Raw genomic sequence first — 22,326 nt, 5'->3', positions numbered from 1 at the left:
GACAGGGACAATTTTGGTTTTGTTGCAGGCTAGCTGGTAAGTGAGCTGGAAACTTTTGTTTGTTTGTTTGTTTGTTTTTGATGTCCATGGCCCTTCCATGTGCTCCTTGCTGCAAAGGCTAGTTATAGGTTGGGGTGATTGCCATTTGTTTGCTCAGCTAAAAAATTACCAAGTTCAATGTTGTTGTGTTCGTAAAGTGATCAACTTTATAATTGCTTTTACCAGTTTGAAAAAATTTCAGTGTCTTTTGATGATGATTGTAAACCATAACAATATATAGAGGCAACATTAGTATACAGTCATAAACACCTTGGTGTAGAATATACATTGTGAATATTCTACACATCAGGATTTTCGAATAAATGCTGATAAATAAAATTAGTGCCATTATTCTGAGAGACAAAAATAAATCACTTATCAATTCCTGTTCTCCTTAAACCCATGATCATTTTAATCTTTTCCATTCTCCAGTTACTTTTTACAGCAGCAATGGGTAAGAGGTATACACTCTGGAGGTGGACATTTTATAAAGGACGCCTCTATTATAGACCACTAACACTAAAATATACATTGCAAAGGATCTATAATAGTGGGACCCATTATAAAATGTCTACATCCAGACTACAGATAGTTGTTTAGATATGTTTTTTTTTCACCAAGTAACACTTTAAAAAGGCAGCAGTACTTCTTGATCACTCTAGCTACAACACACAGGCAGTCCTTATAGACAGGGGCAAGTTTGCATCCCACCACATTGGCACTATTTTTAAACAATACGCACGCTACTACTGTGGACTATAGAAACCAAAGGTATCGAGCACTCTGTTTTAATATTACTGTGCCTCCTTGATTTCTTGTTATGTTGTCTTTATCTGCATCCTTCCTCTCATGGAAGACTGTGAGTTATGTATGTACTAACTTTATTTGATCAATAAAATTATTATTGGGGGGAAAAAAAAAGGCAACAGTAGATATTCACTTGAGAGGCTGTGAAAAGATCTGGGAAACTCACATTAGTGACAAACAAGGGTGGCATACATTTTTATGCAGAAAAAAAAGGAAAGAGGCGTTTAGAACGTAATCAGTTAACCTTTGCTAGCTATATAAGAAATATCGATATGACAAGTGCATGGCTGCACTACTCTCACGGTGTGAACAGAACCAATCAGAAAGTCAGCAGTTAATGAGCCAGGCATCCACTGTAAACATGTTTAAATCTTCAAAGGAGGGTACAATCTAGTTTCTTGCCTACATGTTTTTTGCTGCTCCTGGCCTTAGCCAGTGCTGATGACAAGGGCTAGGTGTGGCTGAAATGTGCAAGCAAGAAGCTATGTTGTATCCTGATTTGAAGACTTAGTAAAGATTAAATAGTGGATGCATAACTCCTGGAGTGCTAGTTTTCTGACTGTGAAAATGGGGAATTGACACACCTGAAAAAGGCTACATGGATAATGTAGGCCCAGTATAAAAGAACTAAGTACTTCTGACTTAGATCAAAAGTTGCACTACCAGAAAGACTAGACACTGTGCGAAGATTTTCAACTTAAAGACCTTGAATGCATTATTTTGTTACAAAATATACTTTATAAAAATTAAGACCAACCTGACTGAAATTTATATTCAGTTTGAGCAAAATAAACAGGAAACAACCTCAAACACTCTGAATAATATTTACTTGCTGAGCATATTAATAAACACTTTCCTGCATAATTATAGACTTGGGGAAAACAGTCCATTATCTAGATATTGCGATTTAACATCAACATCTCTGCATCACCCATTTATCATTGGGGCTTGAACTTAATCATAAAAAAACTACAGACAATGTTATTTTGTAAACCTCAAGACTATTCAAATTCATTTAACAAGCATTTTTCACAAGCTGAGGTTTTCTGGTTCCCTCCAAAGCAAAAATCGAGTTTTCCAGTCTGTAAGGATCACATTCCAACAATAAATATACTGCAACAAATATTGGAGCAATGGAATCTTGACATTCAACTTAAATACATTTTTTTCTGTAGTGCCATCTTTGGTGGTAAGGCTTATTCAGCATTCATTCCCTTGGTTACCTTTACAGTCATATATATGTATTTAGTCAGTTGCTGTTATTTGATCTTGCCCTCCACTATCTGTTTCTCAGGGCTCTACAGCACTTGTAATTTAGTAGGTCTGATCTATTATTTCATAGTTGGGTAATGGCCAACTGCTTCCCTGGGGATGTTGGTGGGAAATCCTTGCTACTACAAGTGCAATGCATTTTTCAAAGCCTTTCACCGGCCAACAATGAGTTCGTCTCCAAGTCCAAAAGTCTTTAATAAAAATACTATGTCACCTGTTGAGGTGTCATTTTGTTTTATCTCCAGCTTGGCATCAATCCATAATGATGCTTCCTATCATTGTATGTCAGATTGTTGAAAAAACAAACACACTATAAAGCAGTTTCCACTGGTTGCATAAAATAAAGAAACCAAGGACTTAAAAAATCAGTTTGGTACCATGCAGTTTCTTATTTTAGGATGTCTTTGTATTTCTGTAAAACATTTAATTTAAGACTCCTGAATGAAGGCTGATGAAATAAAGTTAGGCGCGAGTAAACCATAATAACAAAAGTCACACTTGGGTTATTACATGTGACTGTCCCACAATCATATTTTTATCATCCACAGGTCCAAGTCCATCAAGGAATTCTGCCTTTGAATTACTGTAGAAGTTTAATTTATCCAGTTTTGGGCTCTTATCCTTCACTTTAGGCTTTGGAGTATGTGGAGGACCATTTGGACATGAGCCAATATGGTTGTAATGGCCAATATCTGAACATTCGGTTTCACGATGGTAAAAGTAGCTAAAGTTGGATACAATGACTGGTACAGGAAGAGAGATGGTTAGCACACCTGCAATAGCACAAAGAGAACCAACCAATTTTCCACCTACTGTCTCAGGAGACATGTCTCCATAACCTACTGTTGTCATGGTGACCACTGCCCACCAGAAGGCTTCGGGGATGCTTGTAAATTTTGTACCTTCATGATCAGCTTCTGCAAAGTATACAGAACTGGAGAAGAGAATGACTCCAATAAAGAGGAAGAATATGAGCAACCCCAATTCTCTCATACTTGCTTTAAGTGTTTGCCCCAAGATCTGTAATCCCTTGGAGTGGCGTGACAGCTTGAAGATACGGAATACTCTAACCAAACGGATAACCCTAAGGATAGCCAGTGACATGGCTGGCTGGCCCACCCCTCTGTGACGAGCAAGTTCTGTGCCCAGAGCAACAAAATATGGTATGATTGCTACGAAATCAATCATGTTCATGATATCTTTGAAGAAGGCTGGTTTGCTGGGACAGGCAATAAAGCGCACAGAGAGTTCAAAAAAGAACCAGCAGATGCAAATAGTCTCCACAATGAAAAATGGGTCTTCAAACGGACTCTTTTCTTTAAAGATGTGAGTAGTGTTGCTTCTGTGAAGGGGCTGTACCTGCAACAAAAATAAACATGTAAACAAACTAGCAAGACACAACCTAATCAGCTCAAAATGAAATGGTAACATCCAGCAAATCGTCATTTACCAAGCAGCTCCAAAAAGTAGCCCAAGCTGTATGCATTCAGTAGGACATTAAGGCAGATTTAACGTAGGATATATATGCAGGATAATAATGACGCATCTATTTCAGATCCATTCTACAGAACTCTACTTGCAGAGGGACCCTTGCCATGCAGTTGTTTATTATGCACTTCGGAATGATTCCAGACCAGTAAATTGCAGTGAAATGTATGAACAGACTGTGCAGTAATAGTTAATTTTACCAGCAGGTGGAATTGCATATGAAATCTGAAACAAATTGCTGGTCACAGACTGGATCAGTTTTTACTTACCCACTGCTTTGGCAACCTAAACCCTAACCATATCCTTAAACCCCACATAAGACAGACTATGGAATGGAGATAAATGGGCACTACAGAACGTGTCTTTTAAATTACAGTCAAATAACAGAAAACAAGTAAACAGTAAAGTAGTATTGGGCTCAAGATTTTTTAAGGTAGCAAGTATTAGACATAACCAGATCAATATATTTCTGGCACCAATTACATATATTTGGCCCCCAGCTGAATGACATCATCTCAGGAAAGAATTTACAAATTGTCCATAGACACCTCCTGATCCATGAAGTAATGGGCCACTGCATGCTAATCAGGCAGATGTGAGGATACCATATCCAGGATGGGTCCCTGACAATGTCTTATTACATGAAAATAGCCACCTTCAAGGACCCCAACCGGCCAACTAACTAGCATGACTTCGGACCAGCAATCCAAAGTCATCCGATTCAAGACGGGTGGCAGTGAAGTTCTCAGGATGCCTGAAACTCACCAACAGAAAATTGCTACACCCTGACCTGCAGACCACCAATGGGGCCCCTCCCTGCAATCTACAACCTCCCACTTAAGTAAGCACTTTTTTACTTACACATTCAATCCTCTTTTTAAACTGTTCCCCCTTCCAGCCAGTAATGTAGGACCTCCCTCTAATTTGTTTTTTCTTTCTGCTCTGGGCCTATACAGAGAGGGGTAGTTTACTATGCAGGAACAGATGTAGTTTTGGCATTTCCACTGAAAGAACACATTTTTATTTAGCCCGGGTTCACACATGTCAAATTGCATGTCAAATCGGCGGCATTTGCCGGCAATGGCACTGTCCTAATTGCCGGCACTGCACCAATTTCAAAAAGTAGTTTCTGTAGTACTTTTTGCAATTTCGGGCCACGATTTACATTGACATCTGTGCAGAAACCTTCACAGATGTCTCTGACTCGCGGCCAAAATCGGGACTGACAAGCGGGAGTGAAATTGTGCGAGTTCAGCTGAAGCACGGCTTCATTCCCGCAGTCCAGTGTGAACCTGGGCTTAAAGGGGTTGTAAAGGTAAATGTTTTTTCATCTTAATGCATTCTATGCATTAAGGTGAAAAAACATCTGACAATACTGGCCCCCCCCCCAGCCCCCCCATAATACTTACCTGACCCCTCGAAAGTCTCACGATCGCCCCCCGACATTGTCTTCACCGCTCAGCCTGGCCGTTGATTGGTTACAGTGGATGGATTGAAAGCAACGCAGCCATTGGCTCGCGCTGCTGTCAATCACATCCAATGACGCGGCATGCCAGGGACGGGGGCCAAGTGATACAGTGAGCGGCTATGACCGCCGGCTGTATCCCGGGAGCGCGCCCGCAAGAACTCAACACCATGCAAGCACGCTCGCATGAAGGTGTTGAGTCCTTGCGGGGGGAGCCGAGACAGCCGCCGAGGGACCTCAGAAGACCAGATTCGGGCCACTCTGTGCAAAACAAGCTGCACAGTGCAGGTAAGTATAACATGTTTGTTATTTAAAAAAAAAATATATATATCATTTAAAGCTGGTTTGCTGTCCAGAATAAATATTACTGCTAAAGATAGTTTCAACAACAGTGAATAGTGCATTGGTAATGTACAAAATGCAGTCACCTACAGTGTCCGATCATATTTCAGTTTCATGCAATTAGATCAGCAAAAAAAAAAATATATGGGATAACAAGGCAGCAATTTTAAATGACCACCAGACATTACTTAAATAAAACTCATCACTCAAGATTATGTGGAATAAATATATGGCCGCGGCCTTTATTATTGGTTTTATTTTATTAATAACTTATAAACAATTCACTTAAGATTCACCATAGGAATTTTCTTTAAACCGACTTAAATATATATAACAACCATTTATTTAGCTCAGCTATTACAGCTCGAGCTGTATTACAAAACCACAACAGGATTTATTAAACTGTCCCCCTTTCAACAATTATTAATAATTTTTTTTTTTTTTTTGAAAGGTGACCCACCACATTACAAAGGCCACGACAGGAAAAAAGGGGAAGGGAGGGTTGGGAAGCTCCTACAGCTGAAAGCTTCCACTGGCCACAAATCCAGTCAGGACCCCCTATATATAGAGGTTCCTGAGGGTTCTGGAAACTTCTCCTTTCCTAGTTTCCAGGCTCCCCCACGCAGGCAGTTACAAGGCTCACCCCAACACGAGCCCCCCTACCATGCAAGGGGATCTTGAAACTTCCCTGCTGCAGTTATCCCATGAGGAAAAGGGGGGGGCCTAGAAACCCTTATTCCCTTTTCCCACATGGGATAACAAGGCAGCAATTTTAAATGACCACCAGACATTACTTAAATAAAACTCATCACTCAAGACTATGTGGAATGAATATATGGCCGCGGCCTTTATTATTGCTTTTATTTTATTAATAACTTATAAACAATTAACTTAAAATTCACCATAGGAATTTTCTTTAAACCGACTTAAATATATATAACAACCATTTATTTAGCTCAGCTATTACAGCTCGAGCTGTATTACAAAACCACAACAGGATTTATTAAACTGTCCCCACATAGCCAGACCGGGCTAAAAGCCCCTCTGGCTACACCCAAACCACGGCCTGCTCAATACATGTCTGGAGGTCATTGTTCAATATATCAAGACCGATATCGGATAAATGAATACCATCATCCTGATAAAGGCCTGGAAAACCTCCTTCCAACTCCCAATGACGACAGGAGCCCCCGTAACCCAGGGACATAAACTTCTCGACCACCCTATTTATACGCTTTCTTATTTTTTCAAACGGGCGAAAAACTGCAGATCTCAACCATTTTAGTTTAGAAATTATAAAATTGGCAACGGAGAACTGTTTTGATGCAAAAATAAAAATTCACCTTCTTCAGGCCTATTATGTAGATAGGATTCCATCAACAAAACTGGACAGATGAGCTTATTGGAGCACGCTGCCAGCGTGATCCAAGAGCCCCTACCTAACTGATCAGTTTTAGATTGGTTAACAAATAACTGCATACTATCTGAGTTGAGAATGATATCCTTCCTCCTAAGACCTGTTCTACTATAGGAGTTTCTAGGGACTAATTCCGATACCCTAAGGGCCGTGAAAAACAAACCGAAAATGCGGTTTTGAAAAGGTTGGCCTCATAAGGGGAAAAACAAACCAGATCAGAAACCTTACAGAGATTTAACAACATTTCTGGCGTTCTGGTCTTCTCTTGTCTACTGAATACGTAGCTTTTCTGTAACCCTTCAGTGCTTGACGAACAGGATGGCAACAAATTCATTTTTAGAAAAAAGGATACACCCGATAATGTTTTGCTTATGTTGGACCAAGAGTAGTTCTTGGCCATCAAACCATTCAAAAACCCTAGTACCAGTTGTTCATAAAAATCCCACATATTGTGGTGCACTGAAGTAAGGAAAGACTGCCAGTGCCACCATGCAGTTTTGTACCCGCACCAAGTTGAGAGAGCCAAAGATTTAATTATGTTGTCCGAAACTAAAGAATGTTCCAAAGCTGCTGAGGGCATGCAGTTCAAATCCCGTCTGCTTCCGGAAAAAGCTGTAAAAAACTATCAAATTGAAATCTAGAAAGAGCATCAGCTATCACATTTTCTTTTCCTGGAACATATTTAGCTTTCACCCATAAATTTAAAGATAAATAACGCAAAAAAAATATTACTGGCTTGGACTTCGATGAGAGGCAGGTAATTGCATATAAAACACCTTTATTGTCTGTACTACACAGAAGCCAAATCTCTATAGCCACAATAATTGGAAACAGTTCTAATAAAACGCTGTTTTTCAACAAACCCTTCAGCTTCCAATCTAACGCCCATGGCTCCGCATACCAATGGTTCTGCCATATGGCAGTGAAACCTAGAGACCCAGCAGAATCAGTGAATAACTGAAATTCCTGATCCAAAATAAATTTATCTTGCCATACCGATCGGCCATTGAAATCGACTAAAAATTTTTGCCAGACTAACAGGTCTTCTTTAATTTCGCTGGACACCCTAACATGGGAGTACAGGTTTTTAAAACCGGAAATAGACATATAGGCCCGGATTCACATACATCGGCGCATATTTATTCTGCCGTAGCGTATCTAATATACGCTACGCCGACACAGCGCAGAGAGGCAAGCACAGAATTCACAAAGCACTTGCCTCCCAAACTGCGCTGGGTTTCCTCGGCGTAAGCCATCGTAGGTGGAAATGGGCGTGAGCCATGCTAATGAGGCGTGACCCCATGCAAATGATGGGCCGAGTGCCAGACAGATACGAATAATGAACGGCGCATGAGCCACGCCGTGGACACATCCCAGTGCGCATGCTCAGAATCACGTCGGAAAAACAACTGCCTAAGGTACGTCGAATCACTGCCTACAGCATGAACGTAACCTACGCCCAGCCATATTCACGTACAACGTAAACTACGTAAAATACGACGGCTTGTGTTCCCTGGTCCATACCTTTGTATGGGTTGCGCCTCATATATGGGGAATAACTTTACGCCGGACGTACGACTTACGCAAACCGCGTATATTATGCGCCGGGCGCAAGTACGTTCGTGAATCGCCGTATTTCCCTCATTTGCATATTTGAATCGAAAATCAATGGGAGCGCCACATGCGTCCAGCGTAAATATGCGCCCACGATATGCCGGCGTAGGCAAGTTACGTCGGTCGGATGAAGCCTATTTTTAGGCATATCTTGGTTTCTGGATCAGCGCATAGATACGACGCGCACATTTATACTTACGTCGGCGTATCTAGAGATACGTCGGCGTAAGTTGCTTTGTAAATCCAGGCCATAAAGTCTCCTTGAAAAAATACGACCCATAGGAAATACACGACTAGCAAAGGCAAGTAAGCCCAATAAAGACTGAATGTTTTTTAAATAATCTTTTTTGTCCGTAGAATACTAGAAATTAAACTACAGATCTTTTTGATTCTTTCTTGGGGTAGCCTAAATTCCATCGTCTCTGTATCAATAGTGATACCTAAAAATTCAAGGCATGTGGTAGGGAAAACCGTTTTGTCATGAGCTAAGGGGACTCCAAAATTTTTACATATTTAAAAAAAAGAATTTAGTAACGATGAACACTGATCCAATCCAGCTGGACCCAAGAAAAGGAAATCGTCAAGGTAATGTAAAACATGCTTATTGCGCGCTGAATTGACCACTACCCATTCAATGAAAGATGAAAAACTCTCAAAGTAGTAACAAGAAAGAGAGCATCCCATCAGGAGACACCTATCAAAAAAATATTGGCCTTCAAATTGAAAACCTAGTGAACTAAAGCTATCTGGGTGGATTGGAAGAAGCCTAAAGGCTGATTTTATGTCAGCTTTAGCTATGAATGCAGAATGACCTACTTTCTGCAACATGCTAATGGCTTCCTCAAAAGACGTGTAAGGAAAATGGTCGTGTGTATGTTTTTCATCGAGAAAACTTTTGTGGAACTCGATGAGAAATAAACAGAACAAGTTCTCTTTTTCCTCGTCGGGAGTCTCAATTTCCTCGTCGTGTTCCTCGTCAGGCAGGTTTTCGACGAGAAACACATTCGTGTGTATGCTTAGAAACCCTGCACATGCTCAGAAGGGTGGCGCCAGTGGAATCAAACTTCCCCTTTATAGTGCCGTTGTACGTGTTGTACGTCACCGCGTTTGAGAACAACGAGAATTTGTCTTGACAGTGTGTACGCAAAGAAGGCTTGTCAAGATTCTCGAAAAGCCTAACAAGGAACTCGACGAGGAAAACGATGTTTCATTTATGACGAGTTCATCGGTCGTGTGTACGAGGCCTAAGAGACTGAGCACAATTCATCCCCAATCTGATCATTGAGAGAATGATCCTGAGGGTACGATAAGTGATGAATCAACCTATAACTTCCTACATCTTTTTTTGGTACAATACCTAAAGGAGACAAACGGAAATTCTCAAAAGGCAGGGAATTAAAGGGACCAGATATCCTACCTTCTTGAAGCTCTTTATTGAGTTTAACCTTCACTATTGGAGCTAATTCATCAACTGATTTTCGATTTTTTGTAAAAGTACACCCAAAACCAGGATAAGTAGGCAATTTAAAACTGACCTTAAAACCTTCAATGAGCATTTGAGCTGTCTCCTGGTTGGGATACAACCGTAGCCACGGTTCCATCTTTTGCAATTTCACTGTGGTGATAGCTTTTAAGAAAGGAATCCTTGCCTGGCTGCTGCAGAGTTATAGCAGGTTTTTTAAAACGGGGCGCCATTGGTCTTTGTGGTATAAACAAATTCAACCAAAGCCTGTCTTTTTGGCCCCACTGAAACGAGGGGTGTACCGTTTTTTTCTGTCTGAAAGATTTGTCGTAAAAGTACCATGACAGACCTCCAAAATTTCTGTACGCCTCTAGTATTACATCCACAAAAAGTCCTGGACTCCGCTCCGGAAATCTTTCATATGTGACGCTCGCATAAATAGAAAATGCTTGAAGGGCTGATGACGACTTCCTTCATCTTTCTGGCTGATGATGTCTTCCCTCCATTCCCCCGCTTACTGCCAGAGGGAGCTGCTGGGCTGTAAGATCTCTTCTGTCCCTTCTTTCTCGTGGATCGCCCCAATGATTTCACCTCCGTTAGCTCCGCTTTGCTGACCTGGAACCGTGAACTCACGCGAGTCTTCTCTTCCTCCCGAAACTTCTGTGAAGTCAGCTATGAGCACCTCACCCTCTTCAGCCGTCGGTTCTTCTATGAGGGGGTTTACGGTGCGGCCTTCCACAAACTCAGCTGCCGGAGGTAACGATAGACATCTCCGGATCCTGCCTTCACCGCCCTCTGCCTCAGCCCGCTCTATCAGCTGCCTCAGCAAAGTCTCCATGCCGTCCAAGGTTAAGGAACTGAGGGCTCACAAAAATACCTGAGCTCCTACAGCTAAAAGCTTCCACGGCGACTGGCCACAAATCTAGTCAGGACCCCCTATATAAAGAGGTTCCTGAGGGTTCTGGAAACTTCTTCTTTCCTAGTTTTCAGGCTCCCCCACGCAGGCAGTTACAAGGCTCACCCCAACACGAGCCCCCCTACCATGCAAGGGGATCTTTAAACTTCCCTGCTGCAGCTATCCCATAAGGAAAAGGGGGAGCCTAGAAACCTGTATTCCCTTTTCCCACATTTTTACTAAAAAGAGATAAATATGATTGCCATGCAAGTCATTTAGTAATTTATTGGTATTTAAACAACCTTTCCATTCTGCCGCCAACCACATTTTTTGAGCAACAATAGATTCCTGAATGCGCCCAGAAAACTACATTTACATTTCAGAGATCAGCCGACTCCTTATCCCAGAATTCTGGATATAGTGTGAGATAAATTTGTAGGTATCCCCTGGAACACAAGCCTTATATTTGATTAAATACTTTCAAAGAGTCTAAAAAACACAGGAATATTAGAGCTGCTCCTTTAAATAAAATGCTAAGTCTATTTAGATGGTTATAATGATAAAAGACAATCTCCTTTGACTGTCAGTTGGAGAATCGACATAGTAAGGGTTTTGGAATGAAGTTTATAGTAAAGTGAGTGAACTTAATGGCTTTAGCACAGTTGTAGTGATTGTTGGAAAGCATTAGCAGTTACATACATTTTTCAGTTTAATTCATTGCTTAGAATGACTTTCTTTTAGGTGCTCTTTTACTCTTCAAAATTATAATTGCGCTTTGCAATGTCTTTGTAAATAAGGCTATTTTTTAAGGTCAATGCTCTATAGCAGTGGTGGTCAACTTAGTAAATAAAGGGTACCTTAAATGTATCCCATAACAAGTCCAGAAGGCCGCACATGCTTAATTTTCATAAATTGGTTGCAATCAGCCAGCAATATATCACTACAGTATAGCATTGATATATTGCTGCAGAGAGAGGCTAGACAAAGATGCTTCAGCTTTGCCTGAGCCTTAGACCCCTTTCACACTTGTGCCGCTGCCGTGTTAGTGCTAAAGCGCTGCTCTTTAGCTTTTAACCCCAAAGAAGGGGTCAAAAACTCCTGTGTTGCGGTGCAAGGGTGTTTTGTGAGCTCTCCCTAACCGCCCCAAAGATGCTGCTTTCAGGACTGGGTGTGAAAGCACCCATTGTAGTGAATGGGAGGCAGTTTTACAGACGCAATTTCTAGCGCTTAAATGCCTGAAAGCTGCCTCAGTGTGATAGGGGTCGTAGATGGAGTGCCGTTATGTCACTTCTATTATAAACACAATGCAGGAGCAATGTTCTGAATAGTGTTTTCAGTTCCTGCTACAAGTGTAAGCCCAAGAACTGCTTCTAGACTTAGTTCTGAATTGACTGACACTATGCCAGCACTAAAGCTCAATGAAGCTGCGGTCAGTTATGGCCCGTACACATGATCTGAAAATCGGACAACAGATCGCCCGCCTTTTTTGCATGCTAGTCGCATATCAAAAATGGAGAGCTTACTAAAGTTACGAAAATTGGCTTATGACAGAATAAAAAATCGTAAATTATGTCATATGTTCTAGTGTATTTGCATTGTATTTTTGGACGACAGCTGTACTGATTAAAGTAAAATTGTACATCTGATATCATATGAGAAAAAATGTTGTGCTTGTCCCATCAGATAATATCGGATGAACTGTCGTGATTGGCTCTCGAAAGCTCTATACTGATGATCCGATTATAGTACGATCGCATCAGAAATCTGTATTTTTCGATTTTCAGACCGTGTGTTCGGGCCATTAGGCCTCGTACACACGACCTTTTTCCTCGACAAAATCCATCAAGAAACTTGGTGGTAGAGCTTTTTTTGCTGAGGAAAACGGTCGTGTGTATGTTTTTTGTTGAGAAAACTGTTGTGGTTCTCGACGAGAAAAAAAGAGAACAAGTTCTCTTTTTTCTCTTCGGGAGTCTCAATTTCCTCATCGTGTTTCTCGTCGGGCTGGTTTACAACGAGAAACCCACGCATGCTCAGAATAAAGTATGAGACGGGAGCGCACCTTCGGTAAAAGTAGCGTTCGTAATGGAGATAGCACATTCGTCACTCTGTAACAGACTGAAAAGCACGAATCGTCTCTTACCAAACTTTTATTTAACACGCAGTAACATGAGATTAGCAAAAACAGCCCCAAGGGTTGTGCCAGTGGAATCAAACTTCCCCTTTATAGTGCCGTCGTACGTCACCACGTTTGAGCATGACGAGATTTTGTCTTGACAGTGTGTATGCAAAGAAAGCTTGACAAGATTCTCGACAAGCCTGACAAGGAACTCGCTGAGAAAAACAATGTTTCTTTTACGATGAGTTTCTCGGTCGTGTGTACGAGGCCTTAGTCTGCAGGGCGCTGTGCTCCAGACTGGATTAAAGTTCTGGAGCATTGTGAGCTGCATGCTGGACACAGGTAAGCTGATTGTTTGACATCAATGATCTTCCGTTTTTTGAGATATACAGTGCCTTGCGAAAGTATTCGGCCCCCTTGGACTTTGCGACCTTTTGCCACATTTCAGGCTTCAAACATAAAGATATAAAACTGTCATTTTTTTGGAAGAATCAACAACAAGTGGGACACGATCATGAAGTGGAACAAAATTTATTGGATATTTCAAACTTTTTTAACAAATAAAAAACTGAAAAATTGGGTGTGCAAAATTATTCAGCCCCTTTACTTTCAGTGCAGCAAACTCTCTCCAGAAGTTCAGTGAGGATCTCTGAATGATCCAATGTTGACCTAAATGACTAATGATGATAAATAGAATCCACCTGTGTGTAATCAAGTCTCCGTATAAATGCACCTTCACTGTGATAGTCTCAGAGGTCCGTTTAAAGCGCAGATGGCATCATGAAGAACAAGGAACACACCAGGCAGATCTTAGATACTGTTGTGGAGAAGTTTAAAGTCGGATTTGGATACAAAAAGATTTCCCAAGCTTTAAACATCCCAAGGAGCACTGTGCAAGCGATAATATTGAAATAGGAGTATCAGACCACTGCAAATCTACGAAGACTTGGCTGTCCCTCTAAACTTTCAGCTCATACAAGTAGAAGACTGATCAGAGATGCAGCCAAGAGACCCATGATCACTCTGGATGAACTGCAGAGATCTACAGCTGAGGTGGGAGACTCTGTCCATAGGACAACAATCAGTCGTATACTGCACAAATCTGGCCTTTATGAAAGAGTGGCAAGAAGAAAGCCATTTCTTAAAGATATCCATAAAAAGTGTAGTTTAAAGTTTGCCACAAGCCACCTGGGAGACACACCAAACATGTGGAAGAAGGTGCTCTGGTCAGATGAAACCAAAATCAAACTTTTTGGCAACAATGCAAAACCTTATGTTTGGCGTAAAAGCAACACAGCTCATCACCCTGAACATACCATCCCCACTGTCAAACATGGTGGTGGCAGCATCATGGTTTGGGCCTGCTTTTCTTCAGCAGGGACAGGGAAGATGGTTAAAATTGATGGGAAGATGGATGGAGCCAAATACAGGACCATTCTGGAAGAAAACCTGATGGAGTCTGCAAAAGACCTGAGACTGGGACAGAGATTTGTCTTCCAACAAGACAATGATCCAAAAAATAAAGCAAAATCTACAATGGAATGGTTCACAAATAAACATATCCAGGTGTTTGAATGGCTAAGTCAAAGTCCAGACCCGAATCCAATCGAGAATCTGTGGAAAGAACTGAAAACTGCTGTTCACAAATGCTCTCCATCCAACCTCACTGAGCTCGAGCTGTTTTGCAAGGAGGAATGGGCACAAATTTCAGTCTCTCGATGTGCAAAACTGATAGAGACATACCCCCAAGCGACTTACAGCTGTAATCGCAGCAAAAGGTGGTGCTGCTAAGTATTAACTTAAGGGGGCTGAATAATTTTGCACGCCCAATTTTTCAGCTTTTTATTTGTTAAAAAAGTTTGAAATATTCAATACATTTTGTTCCACTTCATGATTGTGTCCCACTTGTTGTTGATTCATAAAAAGAAATTACAGTTTTATATCTTTATGTTTGAAGCCTGAAATGTGGCAAAAGGTCGCAAAGTTCAAGGGGGCCGAATACTTTTGCAAGACACTGTACATGTAAAAAGATCATCTTAATGCAAATAATCTTGTTAATATGTGTTTGAGTTTTAAATACGTTTTTTCTATGTATAACTTTTAATGTAAAAAAAAAAGGGCGACCATATTTGCTCATTATATGTGCATGTTATGCATCTGGATTTGCAGTGATACACAATATGGTAGATTTACTAAAGGCAAATGGGCCGTGCACCTTCCAAGTGCAGTTGCACTAGTTTTCCCCAGAACCCATTTAATGTGGTAAAACACTGCAGATTTCCATCACTTTGAGAAGCTTTAACACCTTTACTAAGCCATGGTGAAAATGATTGCAACTGCGCAGTCTATTGTCTTTAGTAAATTCACCCCAATGGTTGTGTTTTAACTTTTCTTAAACTACAAATCTATGAATTGTCTAACCTCGCTGAAAACAATGTACTTTATAAATGGCTGATGCATAATTCTCAACAGATAAATCAGCAAACTTGTGATTCTTTGGTACCACTGACTCTGACCGCTGCCTCTATATAACATGGGTTCATGTGAGGACATAACCTTTCAAACTTTACACAGGGGATGTTCTCTTCCAAATGATTGAGTCCCTAAGCCAATGCACATTGCATTGGTGCATTGTTAAATCTATGCAATGTAAAATGTATTATTTAATACCAATCAGTTCCCATTTAAAGAGAAATGTAGAACACTATTAATTCTCATAAATAGTTTCCAAAATGTAAAATGTCAACTTTTACTGGACCTTCCAGTAAATGATAGCTGTTCGGCATTGTATAGCTATCTGCTTCCCTATCAGACATACAATCAAAGCACCTGGCAAAGGAAATACTTTCATCCTTGACTTCTTTTGTGGCCCTAAAATGAACACAAAACTGCAATAAAAGTTGAGGGTTAGAGGAATGTGTGTGTTATGCACATTTGTTTAAGTGCTTGCCGACCAGTCGCCGCAGTTTTACAGCGGCAGGTCAGCTCTGCTGGGCGAGCAGCCAATAGGGGCGGACACGCTCGCCCCTGACGTGGACGCTCGTGCCCGGTGGGAGCGATCACCGCCGGGCACCCGCGATCGCTCGTTACAGAGCGAGAACCGGGAGCTGTGTGTGTAAACACACAGCTCCCGGTCCTGTCAGGGGGAGAAATGCCTGAATGCCTGATTGTCTGTTCATACAATGTATGAACAGCGATCAGTCATTTCCCCAAGTCAGTCCACCCCCCCTTCAGTTAGAACACACCCAGGGAACATACTTAACCCCTTCCTCGCCCCCTAGTGTTAACCCCTTCCCTGCCAGTGGCATTTTTATAGTAATCAATGCATTTTTATAGCACTGATCGCTATAAAAATGCCAATGGTCCCAAAAATGTGTCAAAAGTGTCCAAAGTGTCCTTCCAGCCTGCCCCAATTTATGCACCTACTTTAAAGAATTAAAGTAAACTAGTTGAAAGGATTAAACATATATTTATTAGTATATTCAATAAAATTGATTTTAAACAATAAGAAAGTTGGTAAATAAATAAAAATAATAATAATAATAATAATAAGAAGAATAATAATAATAAATAAGTTGTGCCCCATTACTAGATAAAATGTGCTTAGTGTGCTATAGCAAAGAAAGGGCTTGGTTTTCATTGTGTTAGGGTTATTTCTAGAATTATAAAAGACTTGGGACACCGTTGGGCACCTCATATAGATTGGTAATGTCGTAGGCTACATGCACCATGGCAAACGGTGAATGTGACCAAATAGTGTTAACAGAGGGAGGGGCTTAACAGGGTGTGGTAAATAAAACAAAAGCCTTCTTGTACCCACTAAATATGCTTAGATTGGTGTGCCACAAGTAGGGGTTTCACAGACATGTACAGTATAAACCTCAGTACAATCATTCTTTTAAAAATGAAGCACTGCCATTTATATTACATATGATTTTGTGTACACTGAAAACAGATAGAGAGCTAACACTTTGTCTGAGGCGACCTTATAGAACTTCATTAAAATAGTTATGGTCCGCTTAATTACTAGCAACTGTTGAGCCAATGAATACTTTGGCCAGACATTTGTAATGTACAATATAGTGTACTGTATGTAGTGCGGGAGTATGTAATGTACAATATAGTGTATATAGTGCAGGAGTATGTAATGTACAATATAATGTATATAGTGCAGGAGTATGTAATGTACAAAATAGTGTATATAGTGCAGAAGTCTGTTATGCTAGCCATAGTCATTCGGTTTTTCTTGTTCAGCCAGAGGTCTGATTTCTTTCATCTACACAAATTAGGTGGATGGAGGAATACCTCCTGCCGGACATTACCTGTCCCCCTGTACAGTATCACAAGGTCAGTCTGTGCCCATCCCCAGTACAGTTCCCACCCCCCAGATCAGTCTATGCCAATCCTTAGTACATTACCCCCACCTTATGAGAGTCTGTACCCAGCACAATGCCTCCGGGTCTGTCTGTGCCCAGTACAATACCCCCAGGTCAGTCTGTGCCCAGTACAATACCCAGCAGGTCAGTATGTGCCCAATACAATACCCCCCTTTCTCATTCAGTCTGTGCCCATTGCCTACAAAATACCCCCCTCAGGTCAGTCTGTGACCAGTACACCCCCCCCCCCCCCCAGGTCAGTTTGTGCACATCCCTTGTACAATTACCCTCTTCCCCTTCTTGAGATCAGTCTGCCCCCAGGATTGTACTGGGGATAAACTGACATCAAGAAGGGGGAAAGAACTGTACTGAGGACAGTCTCAATCTGTCACAGTCATGTCGGTACAATACCCCGTCCTTGCCAAATTCACCTCAAGTCAGACAGACTGGCATGGGAGATTTCCTCTCTTCCAGACTTTGGTGGATAACATAAGTGCTCCAACCCCCTCCAGAGATGCTGAGTAAACCTTCCGACAGCTGCCCAAAGCTCATTTAAAGAGAGTCCCACAATGGGCAGTGGCAGGGGGCAGAACCCCACAGCGGGCAGTGACAGCTAGGAGCCAGAGCCACACAGCAGGCAGTAACAGGCTGGCTGAAGCACCTCAGACTTTTCTCCACCATGGGTGCAGTGTGGCTCAGAGCAAAGTGGACCCCTATTCCCCTCATGGGCCCATGTGCACCTCACACATTGCACCCATGGATGAGAAGCCACTGTATGTAATGCAAGAATATCATGAGATCCCCATGCACCTGGGCGGTGCCTAGGGGTGCTCCTGCATTAAGACAGTCCTGCCATGTAGGTGGCCCAGAAGGGAACATGGGGAAGAGGACATAAAGAAAGCAAATTGGTAAGATGTCCAAAGGATCTAGAAGAATTGCCACAATTTAGTGATAGCAGAGTTGCTATAGTCAGTTTTGTATTTTTTGAACAATTGCCCACAAATTTATAGGCTGCACCACATTTTTATCCGATATGTTGACATAACATCACAAGACTGTGTTTAATAATTTTACCTAATTTAAATGTGAGGCTGTAGTAATAATATTTTCATGATATAACATATACAACCATTGTATTTAAAGGCTCCATGCACACTGAAGCTGATGAACTGCAGTTTATTGGCGTTTTGGCATTTTTTTTTAAAGCCCATAAACTGAACTCTATGTTAGCCTATGTGCCCATGCACAGCTGGGCGTTTTTTAGTGTTAATGAGCTTTGGAGTTTATTGGCTTTTTTCTGAATGCCCGAAATTTGTGTTCAAAGTGTCGTTTTTGGTGGGAAAAAACTCTCAAAAACGCAAAACGCTGAAAAACGCTGAAAACGCTTAAAAACGCTCAAAAACACCGGTGCCAGCGTTTTTTTTTTTTTTTTTTAATCCATTGAAAAAAAACGCTAAAAAAGGTTGAAAGGCTCCCTGCAAAGCTACTGGCGTTTTTTTATAGCTTTTATCAGCTTCAGTTTGCATGGAGCCGAAAGATGAAATACTAGCATTGTGATGATAATGTGAACTGGGCACCCCAAAAACTGTGCGAGAAAAGACACACAGTAGCCATGTTGTTAAAAATTCATAAGTCAGCAATTAATATTTTTTTTAGAATAGGAGACACATAGCAGCAGTAACCTCCTGTTTTGTGTTCTAAAACATCCTTATCAGTACGATCATAGAACACAACAAATCTTAATAACCATATTAACTAACATCAAAACAAAGCATGGCAAACAGATCACCCTTTGAGTTATACATGAAAAAACTAATTAACAGAAACTTAACAATATACATCCCAGTTTGCTGTTATTAGCCATCATAAGTAATTAGAGCCTTAAGCAGATCTTTGCCATAGCTATTAGTATCAGACTTATTGCCTGTCATAAATAGTTCAGCTGATATATTAGCCGAATATACATTCCTGGCTGGCTAGTATCACCCACAGAGTGACAACTTATGTGTGTTTCATCACTCTGAGATAAATCACATATTTACCTGTATCAATTAATTCGCAGCATTTTAAACCCAGTCACCACTATATTAGAAGGTACCTGAAGTGGGTTAGGCACATTAAAACCCAGGGCTTTTTTTTTAGCAGGAACGCGGGGGAACGCAGTTCCAGCACCTCCAGTTCTGAATGTATGTAATGGCAAGGGGTGCTGGGGTGTACTGGAGGGTCTATTGTTGATGGAGGGGATCTATTTTTACAGGGAGAGGGTCTATTGTTGCTGTGGAGGTCAGTTATCACTGGTAGGGGATCCATTTTTGCTGGGGGAGGCTCTTATGCTACTGGGAGACAATCGTTGCTGGGAGACATCAACTGTTGATGGAGGGGTCTATTGTTGCTGGGGGAGCTCCATTGTTGCTGGCTACATGGGATCTATTTTACTTCCTTTCATATACAAATTACTTAGCACCACAAATTGATACTTAGTTCTGTATCCATTACTGAAAGGTGGGTAGTGGGTGGAACCAAAGAATGGTGCTCGGAGGTGGGTAGGGAGTGGAACCAAAGATTGGTGCTTGGAGGTAGGTCGGGGGTGGAACCAAGGAATGATGCTAGGAGGTGGGTATGGAGTGGAACCAAGGCATGGTTCTCGGAGGTAGGTAGGGGGTGGAACCAAGGAATGGTGCTAGGAGGTGGGTAGTGGGTGGACACAACAGGTGACTCGGAAGTAGAAAGTTCCTGCACCTGTTCTCTGAGAAAAAAAGCCCTGTTAAAACCCCTGAGTGAAATAGATATTTGATATCATCTTTTGTATCCATTCAAAAGGTAATCCCAAGATGTACAATACAGTAATATACAAAATACCAAAATGTAACCTGTAGATATTACAACATATTAATACATGTAGAAAACTGTTCCCTGAGCAAGTGGTATCAGCATGAGCATAAAGACTGTGACATCCCATCAGCCACTCCTTAGACCTCTTGATTGGTAAGATCATTTCTATCCACCCTCCTCAGGGACTAGAAAAGACAGATTGTATCGGCAGTTTTGAGCTCTCCTTTACCATCAAAGAACATCAGCAAGATTTATTTTCCGAGAGCCACATTGATTCATCTTATGCTCGACACTCTTTGCTTAAGTATCTTCACTCTTAAACCCCTATTTATTTTTCCGTTGCATTATGGTTGTTTTTCCTTTGTAACACCCTTTTTCTGTAAATATGTTGTTTGTACTGTATTACCGTTTATATTATAATTTTTTTTTTAGAAAATTGTTAACACTCTCTCTAATGCACTAAACTAGAATTTAGGCACCGTTCACACTTCAGGTAGCGGAAATGCACATTCCTACTCCAATTTGTTTGCACAATTTAGCTGTTCAGATAAACTCGCACAATTTCACTCCCGCTTGTCAGTTCCGGCCGCGATTTCAGAGAAATCAATGTAAATTGCAGCCCAAAATCGCAAAAAGTAGTACATAAACTACTTTTTGAAATCAGTGCAGCGCCGCAGATGCGGCATCGCACCGATTAGGATAGTGACATTACCGGCTATTGTGATTTAACATGTCAAATCGTACCAAAGTGAACCAGGGCTTACACCTGTTTCCAGGTGTCACTCATAAGGCAGTCAATTCATTTGAATGTGAGTTTGCACCAAATGTTACCATAGAGAGAGGCACATTTGACAATTTGCATTTTGCAGCAATTTTCACACTTCTGGTCTGTGCCAATTGTGACAAAAAGGCACCATATTTTGACTGCCATTAAGAAATAATGGCTCCGCAAGCACATTGTGCGTTATGCTGCAAATCGCCCAATTCTGCCACTGATATTAATACTCTAAGGTGTGAACAGGGCCTTAAGGAAACCCCTGTCTCTTTGAAGAGTGCTACTATACTGTACAGTATCTCTGGAATATCACTGCTGTGATTACAGTGTGTATGGCAAACATTTATTAAAAGTCATAACCCAGTGGAATGCTGAGGTCCCTGGAACGGGGACCCCGCGGAAAAAGGAGACAAACCACATGACCTCTGTCCCGGATATACCCTCCCCCAGCACCCCCTGACCGCAGACTGACCTAGTGGACATTTCCAGAATGACAGAGGTCCCAAATTTAAACAAACACTGGAAGGGAGCAAAGTAACTCTCCCTTCCCACTAAATTTAGGCGTAGTGCCCATGCTGAAAGCAAGGGGGCGCTACATACTGTATGTTCAATAAAACTTCTGGTGCACAGTACAATGCTGTATGTGGTCACAGGTCTGCCCCTGTTGGGAGTGTCTATGAGTGTCTCCGAGTGTCTCCGAGTGTCTCCAGGAAGCGCTGGGAGCCACCATTGTCCGCAAATCTCTGGCCACATACAAAGCTGTACTGTATACTGTACACCAGCTGCTTCAATGTACATGTAGACAGCGGCTTTACATGGATGAGCAGGAGACTCATTCACATTGTGAGTGTAATTCTTTTTTTTTTTACATTAAATAAAAAATGCTCGTATATCAAGACAGCGCTCGTATATGAAGGGATTTTTTTTTTAAAGTTGCTCGTCTTTCAAAATGCTCGTAAACCACATTACTCGTAAACCAAGGTTTCACTGTATCTTGAAGAAACCCCACACTACTGGTGCCAAAACCCAAGAGGAGCAACAACTGTTGAAGGCATTCCAAGAAGCAAGAAGAACAATTTGGGTCAATAGAAAAATCCTCTTCTGGTAGGTAAGCTGATTTTGCTTACTGGATTTTGTCCTTGTTCTTTTTTTTTTTTTTCATTTTAGCTGTTTCATTAACATTTTATACAGGTTTAAATGGTTGTATTATGTCTGTTTTTACATACATGTACTGTATATTTACTTTTATGTTTTATACACATATACTATATATTGCATATATCTGTATAGTGTATTTGCTGGCCTATAAGACCACCTTTTACACCCAAAAAAACTGGCCAAAAAGCAGGGGTCGTCCTATACGCCGGGTCAGCAGCCCGGACCCCTGCTGGATGTGCGGCAACACTGCACGCAGCCTCGGCCACAC

The 22,326-nt window shown here is 41.3% G+C and overlaps 1 protein-coding gene across 1 annotated transcript in view; it reads right to left on the bottom strand.

The window, feature by feature from the left end:
- Nucleotides 1-427: 427 nt before the first annotated feature.
- Nucleotides 428-22,326, bottom strand: part of KCNA7 (potassium voltage-gated channel subfamily A member 7) — a 101,081-nt gene continuing 79,182 nt past the window's right edge. Inside the window, exon 2 of the mRNA XM_040325731.1 lies at nt 428-3,477. Within this exon, the coding sequence (XP_040181665.1) occupies nt 2,611-3,477 (867 nt within the window). The 3' untranslated portion in view covers nt 428-2,610. The remainder of the gene's footprint in view (nt 3,478-22,326) is intronic.

The sequence above is a fragment of the Rana temporaria genome, chromosome 10 (genome assembly GCF_905171775.1).
Source record: "Rana temporaria chromosome 10, aRanTem1.1, whole genome shotgun sequence".
In the NCBI taxonomy this organism is placed as follows: Eukaryota; Metazoa; Chordata; class Amphibia; order Anura; family Ranidae; genus Rana; species Rana temporaria.
This window is presented reverse-complemented; position numbering and strand designations above follow the sequence as displayed.